The 14,306-nt window shown below is 39.3% G+C and overlaps 1 protein-coding gene across 1 annotated transcript in view; it reads right to left on the reverse strand.

Annotated features, from left to right (window-relative positions):
• myo1d (myosin 1D) overlaps positions 1-14,306 on the reverse strand; it is a 75,954-nt gene that overhangs the window by 15,691 nt on the left and 45,957 nt on the right. The window contains exons 17-21 of the mRNA XM_088323362.1: positions 10,687-10,910; positions 8,304-8,442; positions 8,031-8,135; positions 7,827-7,940; positions 3,274-3,428 (exon numbers count right to left, since the gene is read on the reverse strand). Of these exons, the coding sequence (XP_088179488.1) occupies positions 3,274-3,428; positions 7,827-7,940; positions 8,031-8,135; positions 8,304-8,442; positions 10,687-10,910 (737 nt within the window). The remainder of the gene's footprint in view (positions 1-3,273; positions 3,429-7,826; positions 7,941-8,030; positions 8,136-8,303; positions 8,443-10,686; positions 10,911-14,306) is intronic.

Below are 14,306 nucleotides of genomic sequence, written 5' to 3' on the forward strand. Positions count from 1 at the left end.
ATTTCATAAGGGTGTGTTCGAAAAAATAGCAGTGTGGCATCCAATCTCTGTGTTCATCATATTTGGGGAAGAAAAACCAAAAACAGGTGTGCACCGGGTGGCGCCTATTTCAGGATGATGAAGCCAGCACAGGTCGAACGTGCATTTAAGGAAAAAGGGTGGTCCGAGACACTGCTCCGAAGAACAGCTTTTTTTCCCGTGAAGATAGATCGATAGACGGATAGATACTTTATTCATCCCCATATGGAAATTTACACTTCCAGCAGTATCCTTGTGTTGAAAAATAAAATAATAAAATAAAAGATATAGAACACAAAAATACCCAATATAACGTGTTGATACAGAGTATTTGAATAGTGCTACGGAAAATACACACTGTAATAAAAATAGGGTAATATGCAAATGTGGGGGTGGGGTTTAAGGTGGGCTTTTACTCCCCCGGGTGGAGTTAAAGAGCCTCAAGGCATGAGGAAGAAAATAAAACTTTATGGAATAGCACGAAAAGAAAATCCTATTCTGCAGATTACAAGATGCAATTAGTGAAATATTTGTCCAAAAACCAGAAAGAAAGTTTGTAAAGCTTGTCAGCTTTTGGCAGGAAGTGGAAATGACGTCTGACGTAAGCAACGTAGAGGCGTAAAGAGGAAGCGGCGCGTCTTTTACTGCGAGACCAAGGATGAAAGTTTCTTTGGATTTCGTGATTTGGAGTCCAACTGAGGGTTTGGTAACCATGTTCTTTGTGCGAGAGTAATCTGAATTGTATAACTTTGGCGGAAAACTGCGCCAAAGTGTGTGACTCAAGTAAAAGTACTGTTACTTCTTCAAGACAATATCACTCAAGTAGAAGTACAGATCCTCCACTAATGGAAAAAACAACAAGAGAGAAGCCCGGCCCAGACAAGCCCAACCTAATGATTGACATTTTAAGTCCGAAATTCAGGCCAGGTTCGGGCCCAAGATCTTATCTCAGTGTCTGAAACTCATGCGAAAAAGTTAGCGGAGACCAGGGCAGAGAACTCATTGATTGTTTATTGTGTTCATAGTTTAAATAATCAAAGTTTACTATACTCAGTGTCTGAAGCTGAAAGCGGACACCAGGGCAGACAACTCTCAAAAGTTGCCTGCCCATCCATAAAGTTGCCTGCCCCATTTTTCACAACTTGAAACACAAAAAGACGACTAATCGCAAAAAAAAACAAAAACATTGTTGCCAAGTATTAATGATTGATAATCAGAATATGTAACAGAACAACGCTTTCAAATTAAGTTTATTATAAATGTATTTATAAGATTCATTGCATGTATGTGACATCACTGTCTTCCATCTGGCATCAGTATTTACCTGTATTTACTCATCTTCATTCATGTAATGTTTGCGTTGCGTCGTCTGCTACAAGCCACATGAACTCCTCTTTCCACCATGCTCTTAACGTACGTTTACGTTTTGTAGCGTCATCAGTTTTGTTAGCTTCTTTTGAATCTTTCATTTCCTTTCTTTTCTTATTATTTTTTGGTGTTCTCTGTGCGTCTACTTTGGAAAATGATATACAAATGCTCGACCTTATAACGCTCGGGAGAGTTCGGAAGCACAAAGTTAATCGCTGCCGAGTATGCAAATTGCCAAACAAAACGAAATTTCTTGACAAAGTTGTCGGCCACCCGAGCGGAGACGTTTTGTAAGTTGTACGCCCGACGTTAAAGATGCACATCTGTCCGGGCAGACGTTATTTCAGACACTGCTTACCTCTACCCCAAATAATAATTAAATCCAAAACATCACTTTTCCTCCGATTGAATGTTTTTTTCTGCTATGGTTGTTGATTTCTCATCTTCCTCCCGCCTGTTCAAATGTGACGTGTGCAGCCTATCAATGACGCGCAGGTCTCATCCGTTCACATAGTAATCACATTCCAATAGATCAGATATGTATCGGATTTTGGACCACATATGAAAGTGGCCTGGGCATGGTGTGAAAAAAGCGGATATGGGCCGTTTTCCTGCAACGTGAATGAACCTAACCAAAGCTACTTTTTGTACTACTCTAGTAGAAGAGGTGTGACTATGTTTTTTAGTTGCACATCACAGGATTTAGTTGCATCCTTAGTTCTGCAGTACGAATAAAGAGCAGGAAACGGCGTCCATTAATAGCAGGGGTCTCAAACTCACGGCTCCAAGGATGATAAATTAAAGCCGCCGCCATAATATGAAAGTTAAAAGGACAGTGTCTATTACTTTCCCACTAGATGTCGCAGAATTCCATTGTACCACTGAAAACAAGTGCTCAAAGCACAAAGGAAGACAAAGTACGAACTCTCATAGTGACTGAAATGCACCTTATTACTTTTGAAAAGATGACAAATAAGTCAAGAAAAAAGAAATAAAGAAGAAAATAAAAAATGGGGAAAAAATGAAAAAAGAAGAGAAAAATGAAAAATAGAAAAAAGACAAAAAGTAAGACTTATATGATATGAAAATATGAAAAAATAGTTAAAAAAGAAGAGAAAAATGAGACAAAAAAAGAAGAGAACAATGAAAAAAAGCAATAGGACAAAAATTACAACTCAAGATAAATAGAAAAATAAAAAAATGAAAATAAAAGAGAGAGATTTGCTTTTTTCCCCCCATTTTTGCCTTTATCCTTTTTTTAATTCCCTTTTGTATTTGTTTTCTTTCCGTTTCTCCATTTTCTTTGTTTGCTTTCTTTTCCCCTTCTTTTATTTTTTAATCCATTTTGCCCTGTTCACCTCGTTTCCGTATTTCTTCTTCCCTCTTTTGTATTCATTTTTTAAAGCCCTTTGAGACTCTTTGTGATTTAGGGCTATACAAATAAAAATGACTTGACTTAAAGAAAAAAAACCTTCCCCCTTCTTTTTGTCTTTCTTTAAGAAAGGCTGGATGAAAATTGAAAGAAAAAGGGTGCTTTTTGCTCACTTTCAGTCTCGGTAGTCTTCCTTGGAAACAGTTTTGCTTGCACTACACATAACAGCGACATCTAGTGGTTAAATATGAAACACTGTCCCTTTAATAACAGTTTGTTTTCATCTGCGCCGTTTTTGTGGAAAACCCCATTTGCCCCAATCTCACCCGGATCCTAGCCTCAGCGGCCCCCAACTCAATTGAGTTTGAGACCCCTGCTCTTAAGCAAACCTCATGTTGTGTGTGGATACTCTCAATTTTCGACCGCATATTGAGTTACGATTTTTGCACGAACAGACAAGTTTTTATGATCGAAAACACTTTCTTTTTACCTTTCTAAAGTGCGGGCTAACCTACCTCTTGAAGTGGCTCAGTAGGGCCCCCACCAGCTCACCGATGCGGCTCTCGTTGGCTGGCACCAGGCCCTGCAGGCAGACCACCAGGTCCCGGCTGTCCTTGGTGTGGAAAACAACCAGCTGGTCCTTGCCCGGCGACACGCTGATGCCGGTCACCTGCCACACACGGTCGTGCAGGTCAATCAAAAACTGACTCACACCTGTTTTGGCACCCGTCTGTTTCCTGGCTTTTTCCCAATAAAACTGAGAGAAACGTATGCAAGTGGGTCCCGTCTCTGTTCTGGTCCCGACACGGTTTTGGTCTGTTTTGAAAGGTAAGACCGAAGTTTTTTCCCAAACTAAAAAACAATACTGCATTTGCTACTAACATTGAGTAATCCCAGTCCGAACATACAGAAATAGAAGGTTTTTATTTTTTGCAATCAAAAGCCGGAAAAAGAGTGTTGCATGTGCATCTTTGCCGGAAAACAGGTGAGACAATAGTTTATTCACCTGGAGTAGTTGAATTAATATATATTTTTTTAAATTAGTTTTAAAAATGACCTGCAATACAAAAATCCACAATTTAGACAGTAATTAATTCAATTAAAAATATTATTGTTATTTTTTACTGTATAAATAAGCTCTATTGATCCTCATGCAAATGGATATCAATGGCCCCACGTTTACTGTATTTTGAAGGCTTAAATGCCGGGCAACCTGCTGTTAACGAGTCAATTCATGAAACTTTCTGATTTGTTTTCTCGCCTTGATCCGCAAAATCACTCGTGATCCCCCGAATGAAGCTGTGACTGCCCCTCGTCTGCGAGGCCATCTGTTTAATTGTCTCTGCGGGACCCCGACGTGTTGCTGAGGGGACGGGCGCATGTGTGTTCTTGGCTCGATGGGGGACAAATGCAATGTGCTGGCCATTTTTGGGGTTTGTTTGGAGACAAAAACACAATCCAAAAGGTTAATTGTGCTATTTTTATATGACAGACACATGAAAAAACTCAAAAGGGTTCTCCTTAACTGGTGACGTTATTGTAAGTCCAATGATAAGAGTGAAGACGATATTCATACAAAAACATCCTTTAATTTGACATGTTTTTCCTGCTTTTTAGTAAATGAATCCAGTTTTTGAAGAAAGCATACAATTTCTTTGATTGGGATTTTGGACTGCAACCAATAATCATCTTAATTAATGTAACATTTTATGTATGCATGTAAATACCGGAACCATATCTTCCTAGTGGGAGGTGGCTAAAGTCAAGAACACACTCAGTCTTGACTCTTAATATTTTTTAATAATGCTTTATTTTAATTAATAAGATACCAGCTCAGTAGCCTAGATGGTAAGGCGCCCGCTTTGAGACTGGGAGGTCGGTGGTTCGCGCCCCGGCCGAGTCATTCCTAAGACTTAAAAAGTGGTCGGCGGCGCCCTCTGTTGGCTGCGGCTGCATCGGCTCGCTACAACGGGTCAGGTGCAATCGACATTTCGTTCTGTGTACATTGTTACACAGAATGACAATACAAGGAAATTATTATTATTATTATTATTATTATTTAAAATTATTGTGTGAAAATGATCACTCAATTACAAGTTGTTGTTGTTACCATATCTAAAATGTTGTTTACCTGACTTGTGTAGTGGACTGACCAAGAGATTTAAGAAACAAAACAAAGGGAATATATAATAAATTGAGATTCATAAGAATTCAGGCGGGGCAGTACGGCGACGCAGTGGTTAGCGTGTGTGCGGCACAGTTCTGAGGTCATGAGTTCGAACCTCCTGTGTGGAGTTTGCATGTTCTCCCCGTGCTTGTGTGGGTTGCCTCCATGCACTCCGGTTTCCTCCCACATTCCAAAATTGGCCGGTTCAAATTGTCCCTAAGTGTGGATGAGCGAGTGAGTTGTGTGTGCTGGCAACCGGTTCAGGGTCCCCTGCCCACTGTCTGAAGAGAACTGAGATGGGCTCCAGCACCCCCGTGACCCTACTGAGGATAAGCGGTGCAGATAATGGATGGATGGAAGAATTCAGGCTCGATGTTTTTTTTTTTGTTTGTTTTTTTTAGAAAACTTGCTATAATTTTATTAAATGTAGATACTTTCAAATTCAATAGATTAACGATTAATCAATACTGAAAACGGTTGGCGATTATTTTCTTAATTGACGTTTTATGTTTTATTGTAAAGAAATAAAAGAATACTCACTATCATTTTGTAGCATAAGAGAATGTTTACATAAGTTGATTAAAAATCAATCATTACTGGAAACCTCTGCTGATTAATTTCCTAGTTAATAATTAATGTTCGATTCACAATGCACAATTTGTTATAATGGATGCGTTGAAATGGAAAATCAACAGTTTTATGTGGGATTCCAATCCATCCATTAACTTTTGCATGCTCTAAAATGGAATGCTGGGACAATCAAAAGAGTCAAAAGATACAGAAGAGCTAAGAAAAAGGAAGTGGACTGACAGGTACGCGAGAAGATAAATGACTCTCCCCGGGAAACAGGAGGAGGAAGAAGAAGCGGGCGCTGCTCGCCGCCAGACATCAGCTGATATGCTTGGTTGCCATGACGACCACATCTCCTGAGATGTTGGCATGACAACCGCGGTAAGGAAGCGGGGAGATGTAGCAGGTGGACGGCTCTGGGAGAAAGTGTCAAAGTTGCTGATGCAGAGCTGTTGCACGAGTGATGATGTCATTGTCATAGCCTACCAGGGATTCTATGTGTTTGTTTTAAATTTGTCACATACTTCCAGGAATAAAAAGTAACATACACCTGCGACTTTATTTTTTGAATCCTTTGAGGTCAGGGTGACCTTTTCATCTCCAACCGAGAAAAACTCTGAGTGTCATGTTGCTCTGCACCATCTGTCGCCAGCTCTTTGGTGTCGAGATGCAACAGCAGTGACATCGACTGTCTCCTGGCTCTTGTTTGCTTGACAGGTTGATCCCGTAATCCCCATTCCCCTTGCATTTAAAGAAAAAAAAAAGAAGCCTAGACCAATGCAGTGTTTTTCAACCAGTGTGCCGGGGCACACTAGTGTGCCGCGAGACATTGTCTAGTGTGCCGCTGGAATCTGCCCTATATTATCTTTCCAAAAAATCAGGCCATTATTCCGTATTTTTGCTATCTTCAGACGAGGAACTGTAATAGTCATCCAGTAGGTGGCAGTAGATTTTTATATACTTTTAAATACTAATTATCTGCTCATGCGGCTTATTCAGTGATGCGGCCAATTTATGTAAATTTTCTAACAGCCGCCAGCGGCGCTCGAGTACAAAAGGTAAGATTTAGACCGGTGGAATATATGCGCCGAGGAAGACTGCAACTTGGTAGCTTGTGCACAAATTAAATTAGCGTAGACATATCATCATCATGCAAATTGCAAAATAAAAAGGCACACGACGCAGCTTTCAAGCTAAACGCAATCGAGCATTCCGATAGAGAAGGAAACAGAGCTACTGCACGTAAACTTTACTTTGCGAGCATGTTGCTAGCGTGTTTTGGAATAAGGGAGCGTGGGACGACGTCTATATGACAAAGTCTCTTTCCCATACTGAAGGAAAACGACTTTAATGACGTCAGTTATAAGGGGGAAGATGAGGATGGTTCACCGTGATTTCTACATGTACGGTATGTTTTTTTTAACTGACCCATTTACTGTGTTGCGAGCGTGTTGCTAGTAGCGTTTTGCTACCCTTCACAGGCACGGTTTGGGATGAAAGTTATAATATTATTATTAAAGCTTTGAAAACTCTCTTGATGTACTGTCTTTCTTTGTAAATATGTGTAACCATGTATAATATGTATTTGCAACTGTATATTTTTGTAATGTATTTATTTTAGAGACTTATTCTGATATGTTTTCCACGGGCGAATCAAATAGAAGGGGCGAAAACCACGGGGGCTGACGGGAAGTGGAGTAAAGGTGAGACGTGTTTGTGGATGCAGCGGACAATAGTGGATATATATTTTTCCCACCCTTACCTTTGGAAATATACATTTTTTTTCTTTGGATTATTTTCAACGGGACCCGGACTCTGCAGGTCTGCATCAAACCTTAAGTACCGGTATAATTTTCCGTCGGCTGGGGTTTTTGGACCGTGTGCTTTATATTCAGTTACAATTCCGGGACTCAAAGTCGGGTTTAGGTAAATTTTGTGATTGTGCTACATGTTTTAAAGCGGGCGCATGCGGCTTATATACAGGTGCGGCTTGTGTAAGTACAAAAGTGGTTATCCTCCTAAAATGTGGTGGGTGCGGCTTATAATCAGGTGCGCTCTATAGTCCGGAATTCACAGTACTAATTATCTGCTCATGAGGTAGTACAGTGAAATATTTGACATCACCTAATTTTCAAACATTTTCCACGGACGGTGTGCCGCGGAACTTTTTTTTTTTTATAAATTACTGGTACCTTGGTTCAAAAAGGGTTGAAAAACACTGTTCTAATGAATGTCTTATGTGATCATTATTAATTTTCCTCAAGAAGAATAATACAGATTGAAAATAAACCATCTTAAATATGATGAGATGTAAAGTGTGATAAATCTTACGTTGTACAAAGGAATGCTCTTCATGATTTTGTACTGCTTGACAGGGTCCATCTTGTAGAGGTGGCGATCGGTGATGAGCACAGCTCTGTCCTCCGCCTTGTGGAAGCGATTGATCTAGTAACATAAAACCACATAGGCTATCCTGGTCAAATTTCCTATAAACAATAATTCCGAGAAGAAATTTATTGCGTTTTTGCCGGCTACCTTGCGTACGTTACAGGCAAACAGGACGCGCATGTACTTGTCCTTGCGTTGCAGGTCGCTGGAGACCAACGAAAAGGACGCTGTGCTATCGGGGCTGTCTCGTTTCTGGAAAAAAACGCAAAGGCTGGATAAAGATCAGGTTACTAAGATGAAATGAATTCCAGTTGAGAGGTAGGATATGTATCTCCCTTATCTAGTAGGGGATACATTTCAGTCTATCCAGGGTTTTCTTAGTACTGATGTTTTATTTAGGAGCGCAGTCCAACAACTAACCAGGTAGTTTCCTTCCCAGGGTCTCTGTAGCCCCAGGTCAACCCTGTGGCCTTTGAGGGCCTCCAGACAGGCCACCTTTGCCTTCACCTGCAGGATTTCCTCTGCATTCAGGCCTTTGATCAGCATCCATGCCCACCACCTGCAGAAAAAAAGATGGGAGAAACCCACCAACCCGCCAAAAACATCTTATTAGAAGACAGGAAAATCGAACGCAGCCCACTCCCGCATCGTTAAAGAACGTTCTGGCTGAGCGAACCGCCGCGAGGATGAAAGAAGGCTATGGGTTATCGGAGGATGCAAGGAACAAAAGAACTCCAATCCATCCCCAGTGAGGGCATGAGGGAAACATGCTTCAAAGGGCCGCATCTGGATGAGAAACAAGACCCGAGGCCTTGTTGGTCTTCGGCGGTTTACGGGTCAGCGACACGCCTGCCAGGTTTGAAAAAATATCGACTGAGAGGACCGGTTGGCTGGCTGCATTTTCTTGCATTCAAGTTTTCTGTCTTTGGAATGCATCTTAAAATGTGTCGTGAACTCTACACAAAAGACCGAAAGAAAGTTCCTTTGCAATTTTCAAATTCAACTTATCGAAGGTAGAAAAAGATAAACGTAGAAGAAGCAAGATTTACAAAACAAGAACTAGATTGATTTGCCCTGGAATGTGAAATTATTCTAAAGAGACTCATGCATAAACTATTATAAATGATCCATTCTCTATTTTTATAGAGTGTCACTGCACATTCGTACCCACACTTAATATGATTGGGAAGTTAGCTGACCCTCATACACTTCCAAAACTGTTTATTATGGTTTTGATTGGTTATGTATTACAAATGTGTTTATCTTCATCAATTGACAATTAAAGAAATATTATATGAAATACAGTGGAACCTCGGTTTTCGAACGACTCTCAGTTCGAACAAATCGGAGTCCGAACAAAAAATTTGAGAAATTGTTGCTTCGTTGTTCGAACAAAAATCGGAGTTCGAATGCCGGGGTGGATGTTTCACATCACACTCTTTTACTCCTTTTAATTTTCTCAGGTGCAATTGCACCTCCAATACACTAGGGGACGTCCGAGATTAAACAAATGTGTAGCAAATGGGCCGAGATACAGAATTTCACCACACCGATGAAGCTGCAGCCACCAGAGTCATCATGACTTTAATGACACTGTCATGGACTGTTCACTCTGCTAGCCTCTGGGAAGAGGTACTGCAGTGTGCGGTGCAGGACCACCAGGCTCCGCAATAGTCTAGTCCCCCTGGCCATTAGACTGTTAAATGGTCAATCTAACATATAGTTAACTTAAATCTAAACGGCTGCTAATCTGACTTTTTGCACTACTGGCAGTTTTTTTTTATAGCTTGCCACTCCTTGCTCCTTGCACATTGCTCTCTGCACTATTGTAATTACAGCGTTATTGTTACAGTGTTAATGTTACTGTGTACCTGACTTGTTAACCTGACTGCCCATTTTGCACATCTGGTTAGCTACTCTTCTTGCACTATCGGCACTATGGTAAAATACTATACGTAGCCAAAATACAAATCTGTACATTCAAGGAAACTGTGGGGGTCAGATGCATCGACATTTCGTTCTGTATACACGTGTACTAGAATGACAATAAAGTAGATCTGAATCTGAATCTGAATCTGATGAACCACTTCTGAAAAGTGCTAAAAAGAATGCAAAAGCAAGTGTCATTGGATAGATATTTTAAGAGAAAAGAACATCCTGTAGCCAGTCATCCGTAGCAAAGAGATTTGAACGTGTGAGCACCCCTCAGAAGAGCTCCCCAAAGTTTTTATGGAAGGGGACTCTCCTTCCAAACAATAATTTTCCTTCCTCCTCCATCCCTCTCACCGTCCATCTGCGCCTTCTGCTGACCACCACAAATAATCCTATTCATAGTTCTTTTCTTTATCCTTTTTTTATTTTTACACGTTCATGTTATCGTAATCTTTCGTACGGAAGATTACGCCAACGCGAACGTACGATTAGCCTGGGTTACATTTATGTCATTTGTGTCTCAAAGGTAAACAAAGATAAACATTCAGGGTGTTGGAACGGATTAAAACGATTTACATTATTTGTAAAGAGAAAAATGATTTCTGTGTTCGAACAAATCGCTTTTCGAACAGGGTTCTGGAACGGATTATGGTCGAGAACCGAGGTTCCACTGTAATGACAAAAAAGTTTTTCAATTGTAATTGTTTACTATCAATATGATTGATAAACTGTTGTTAGCCGAACTTATCAACCAGGTGTTTATGAAAAGATAAACCAGTAAGATATGCAGGATTTGGTCCAGACCTTATTATTAGTGCCATAACGTGGCCCAAACACCTCACATAATTTCGCCATTGGAGCGGTTATGTACCTGTTGTAGATATTCCTCAGCGTCTCCTCAAACTTGCGAAGCACTTTAGGCGGCGAGGGCCACTTGACGTGCCGACCGCGGTCCTTCATGGAGCGCACGTTACGGAAGCGCCGGTTAAGCTCCCGGATGTAGGATTTAACCTTGTAGTGGCGGTAAGCCTTCAGGATGATCAGGCCCGCCCGCATACGCCTGTACCGGATTCGGGCGATGGTGCCCCTCCAAACCTGGAGATTAGAACCACCCCCAGAAAGAAAAAAAATGAGGATCACAGATTGTAGGTGTGGTACTTAACTTTGTTTTTTTGGGGAGAGGATTATGTACCCGGTCCAAAATATTTCTTCCTATGAGACCCACCAGATAATAAGGTGCACGCCCCAAAGATAGTCTTTTTGTCAAATATTTTCCATACACAAGGCGCAATGGACTATAAGGCGCATAGATCAAAAGGGATTTTATAAAATACGGCGAGAAAACAAAACAAAGTGTTATGAGGTGACTCGTAAACAGCAGTTTACCTGGGAATTAAGCATTCAAAATTTGGTAAATTTGATTGCTATTGATAATAATCTGCTTCAGAATGAATGGAGCTCCTTAGGACAGTAATTAAAAACATATTATTTTATTGAAAAAAATACTGTATGAATTGCAGAGTTGCTAAGAGTTGTAGCAGCCATTTTCCCCCTGTTGTTGCTATTCGACTGTGCCAGGTGAATAAATTGTAAAAATATATGTTTAAAAAACTGCTTTTTAGTTTCTAAGACAAAAAAAACAGTCTGCTTATCATTCTTTTTCATTTGCGTCTTTACAAGTCAAACTAGTTGTGTTGCTGATATAGATTACATTTTTTTTTTAATTTTTATCTGCTTTGACGGATTATTTTCTCCTTCTCAATTCAATTCGACTGCATGGTAAAGTCACCAGCTTCACAGAATCACGTCACGTTTTTTATAGAAAGTATTTTAGGTTTGTAGTACATTTTTATACCAGCTTAAGTGACTTTGAATACATTAGAATTAGATGATCAATCACAGTATTTTTTGCACCGTTATAAAGTGCATAAGGCGCAGCCCCCAAAAATAGTCTTTTGTCATATATTTTTCATATATAAGGCGCACTGGACAATAAGGTGCATGAATTAGAAGTAAAGTAAGAGCTACCGTGTATAATCATTGCACATTTTATACACTTACGTTATATATTGGTGCAATGATTCAGTCGAAAATTTAGCTGGCCCAAATCGCAAAACATTGAATGAAACAGGAAACAAACAAGTCGTCCTGAAAGATATAAATAAATGCAAAATAGGACGATGAGGGAAACACTTCTATGGTGTAGTTGATCATAAAATGGACTTTGCTTTTATTTATATAGTTTGGTACGACTCTGTTCTCTAATATTCGTTTCTGGTACTGTGAGTAGAAATAGCGTGATAATATAAAAGAGATAAAAGAGAATGCATTTTCAAAGGCTTGTGGGCTAGTGGTTAAGTCAGTGCTCTCTCTACCACGACCCGGGTTTGTAGTAAACTGTAAAACCTTGTGAACTAACGCACACGTATAAAGGCAGTATCCATTTCCAATTGTATCCATCGTTTAGGTGCACTTTCAGATTTCTGGCCAATTTGGGGTTTTTAGGGGCGCCTTATAGTCGAGAAAATACGGTATACTTGGACAGTGCTATGCTTTTTTTCCAGTTAGGGTACCAAAATGAAAAAATATGTATATAATACATAATACTGATTGGAAGAAACTCTCCATTAAACTGCAAAAAATGGCAGTTATTACATGTATTTATCAGAAAGTTTTATTATTCTTATAATTATTATTGAGTTCAACTTTTTTTACTTTTTAAAACACATCATCAGATTATTTACCATAAATAATTACTATTTACAAAAATTACAGTTTTTTTATCTAAGTAAAAACAATTTTTAAATAAAAAATAATAATTGATAAGATAACTTTGTTCCTTTTTAAGATTATTTTAATTTTCCAGGAAAAGTAAGTACTAAATTTTGTAAAAGAATAATTTCAAGAATTGGAACGAATATATGTGGAAAGATGATTTTTTTAAAAGAACTGAAATTTAGCCCTTTGTTCCAGTTTAGGTATTATTATTCTAAAATATTAACTTATATTTAGCAATGACTTACCTTCTGTACATGACATTCATTCTCTTTAAATTCGTTATATTTTCTTGTAACATTTAAATAATTTAAGATTTAATTTTAAATACGAATGCCACAATTCATTTTTCAAATCTCATGTTTCATTTACAGATCCTTGTGTTGCCCCATTTGAAACCCACTGCCCTACAGGGTCTATTTGAAGGCTAATCAGGAAGAAAAACGTGAATTTTAAATTGTAGCGGCACCCTTGGGTGTCATTCCATTATCCAATTGCAAAGTATAATCAACACCATCAATTTGTAACCACCTTGTACAAAAATGCACGATATACTAGAAATGTAGAATTGTATCTTGAGTACAAAGCATACATTTTCCTTTGTGCCACTGTCGGAAAAAAATAAGGCAGATTAAATTAGCAACATTTAGGGCGGAATCTAGCGCACAGTCATAATAGTGAAGATCATGAATTTTTCATGCGTTGGGTGTGGGCGGGGGTGGCTGAAGGCAAGCAGGAAGCACATTTCCAGCGCCATGAATAATAAAAATGCGCAGGAGGTGGTCTTAACCTGAAGAGCTCCCTGCCATCATTGGCGAGGAGGGCGATAAGTCCTGCTGTAGCGCAATTTGCCAACAGCTCATTTATCCCAGTCCCGCCATTGTTCATTATCTTGGCGGGACGAAGTCCGCTGCATTGACAAGTGGGAATTCTTTTTTCAGATTTTAATAACCCTGCCAAGAAGGCTTTGTTCTCATTTTACATTGCAGGATCCTGTCTGCAGGAGACTCAATGAGATTTAAGTTCCAGGGGAATGTGGGAAGCTTTCGTCAAAAGGCTCATATACTAAGCTATTTCATGCGGTTTAGTTGTAAAATTATATTGTTTTAGAGGTATAAAATGGAAACAAAGAAAAAACCCAATTTCAATGGAGACCTGGAATACACACGCCTGTATTTTAATTGGACAGAACTGCCAAGGGGGAGGTCTAGCCTCTGGCCTTACCAGTGATGATCAGTGTTGGATAGGGTTACTTTAACTGGATTACTTTAAATGACTTTTGGATTACTCCAATACCAAATATGCTAATAAAAGACAAAATAAACTAAATATGAATAAAATTATGACTCACAACACGTGGTAAGCTTTCTCTCCTGGCTTTGATCTCTTTGATCTCCGGCAAAACTAACATAAAATGCCACAGAAACAAAGTGAAAATAAATCCAAACAGCTTGCCGACATTATTTTTGCCGTTCCATGTGTTCCGTTACTCCCCAAGCCTGCACCAAATTTTGTAATTTTATTCATATTTAGTTTATTTTGTCTTTTATTAGCATATTTGGTATTGGAGTAATCCAAAAGTAATTGAAAGTAATCCAGTTAAAGTAACCCTACCCAACCCTGATAACACGTTACAAAGGAATACCGTAACCCCTACGCAATTACTTTTCTCTGTAACGAGTACTTTGACGTGTTATTCGTGTTACTCCGCAACTT

The sequence above is a fragment of the Urocampus carinirostris genome, chromosome 19 (genome assembly GCF_059441175.1).
Source record: "Urocampus carinirostris isolate Australia breed hairy pipefish chromosome 19, RoL_Ucar_1.0, whole genome shotgun sequence".
NCBI lineage: Eukaryota > Metazoa > Chordata > Actinopteri > Syngnathiformes > Syngnathidae > Urocampus > Urocampus carinirostris.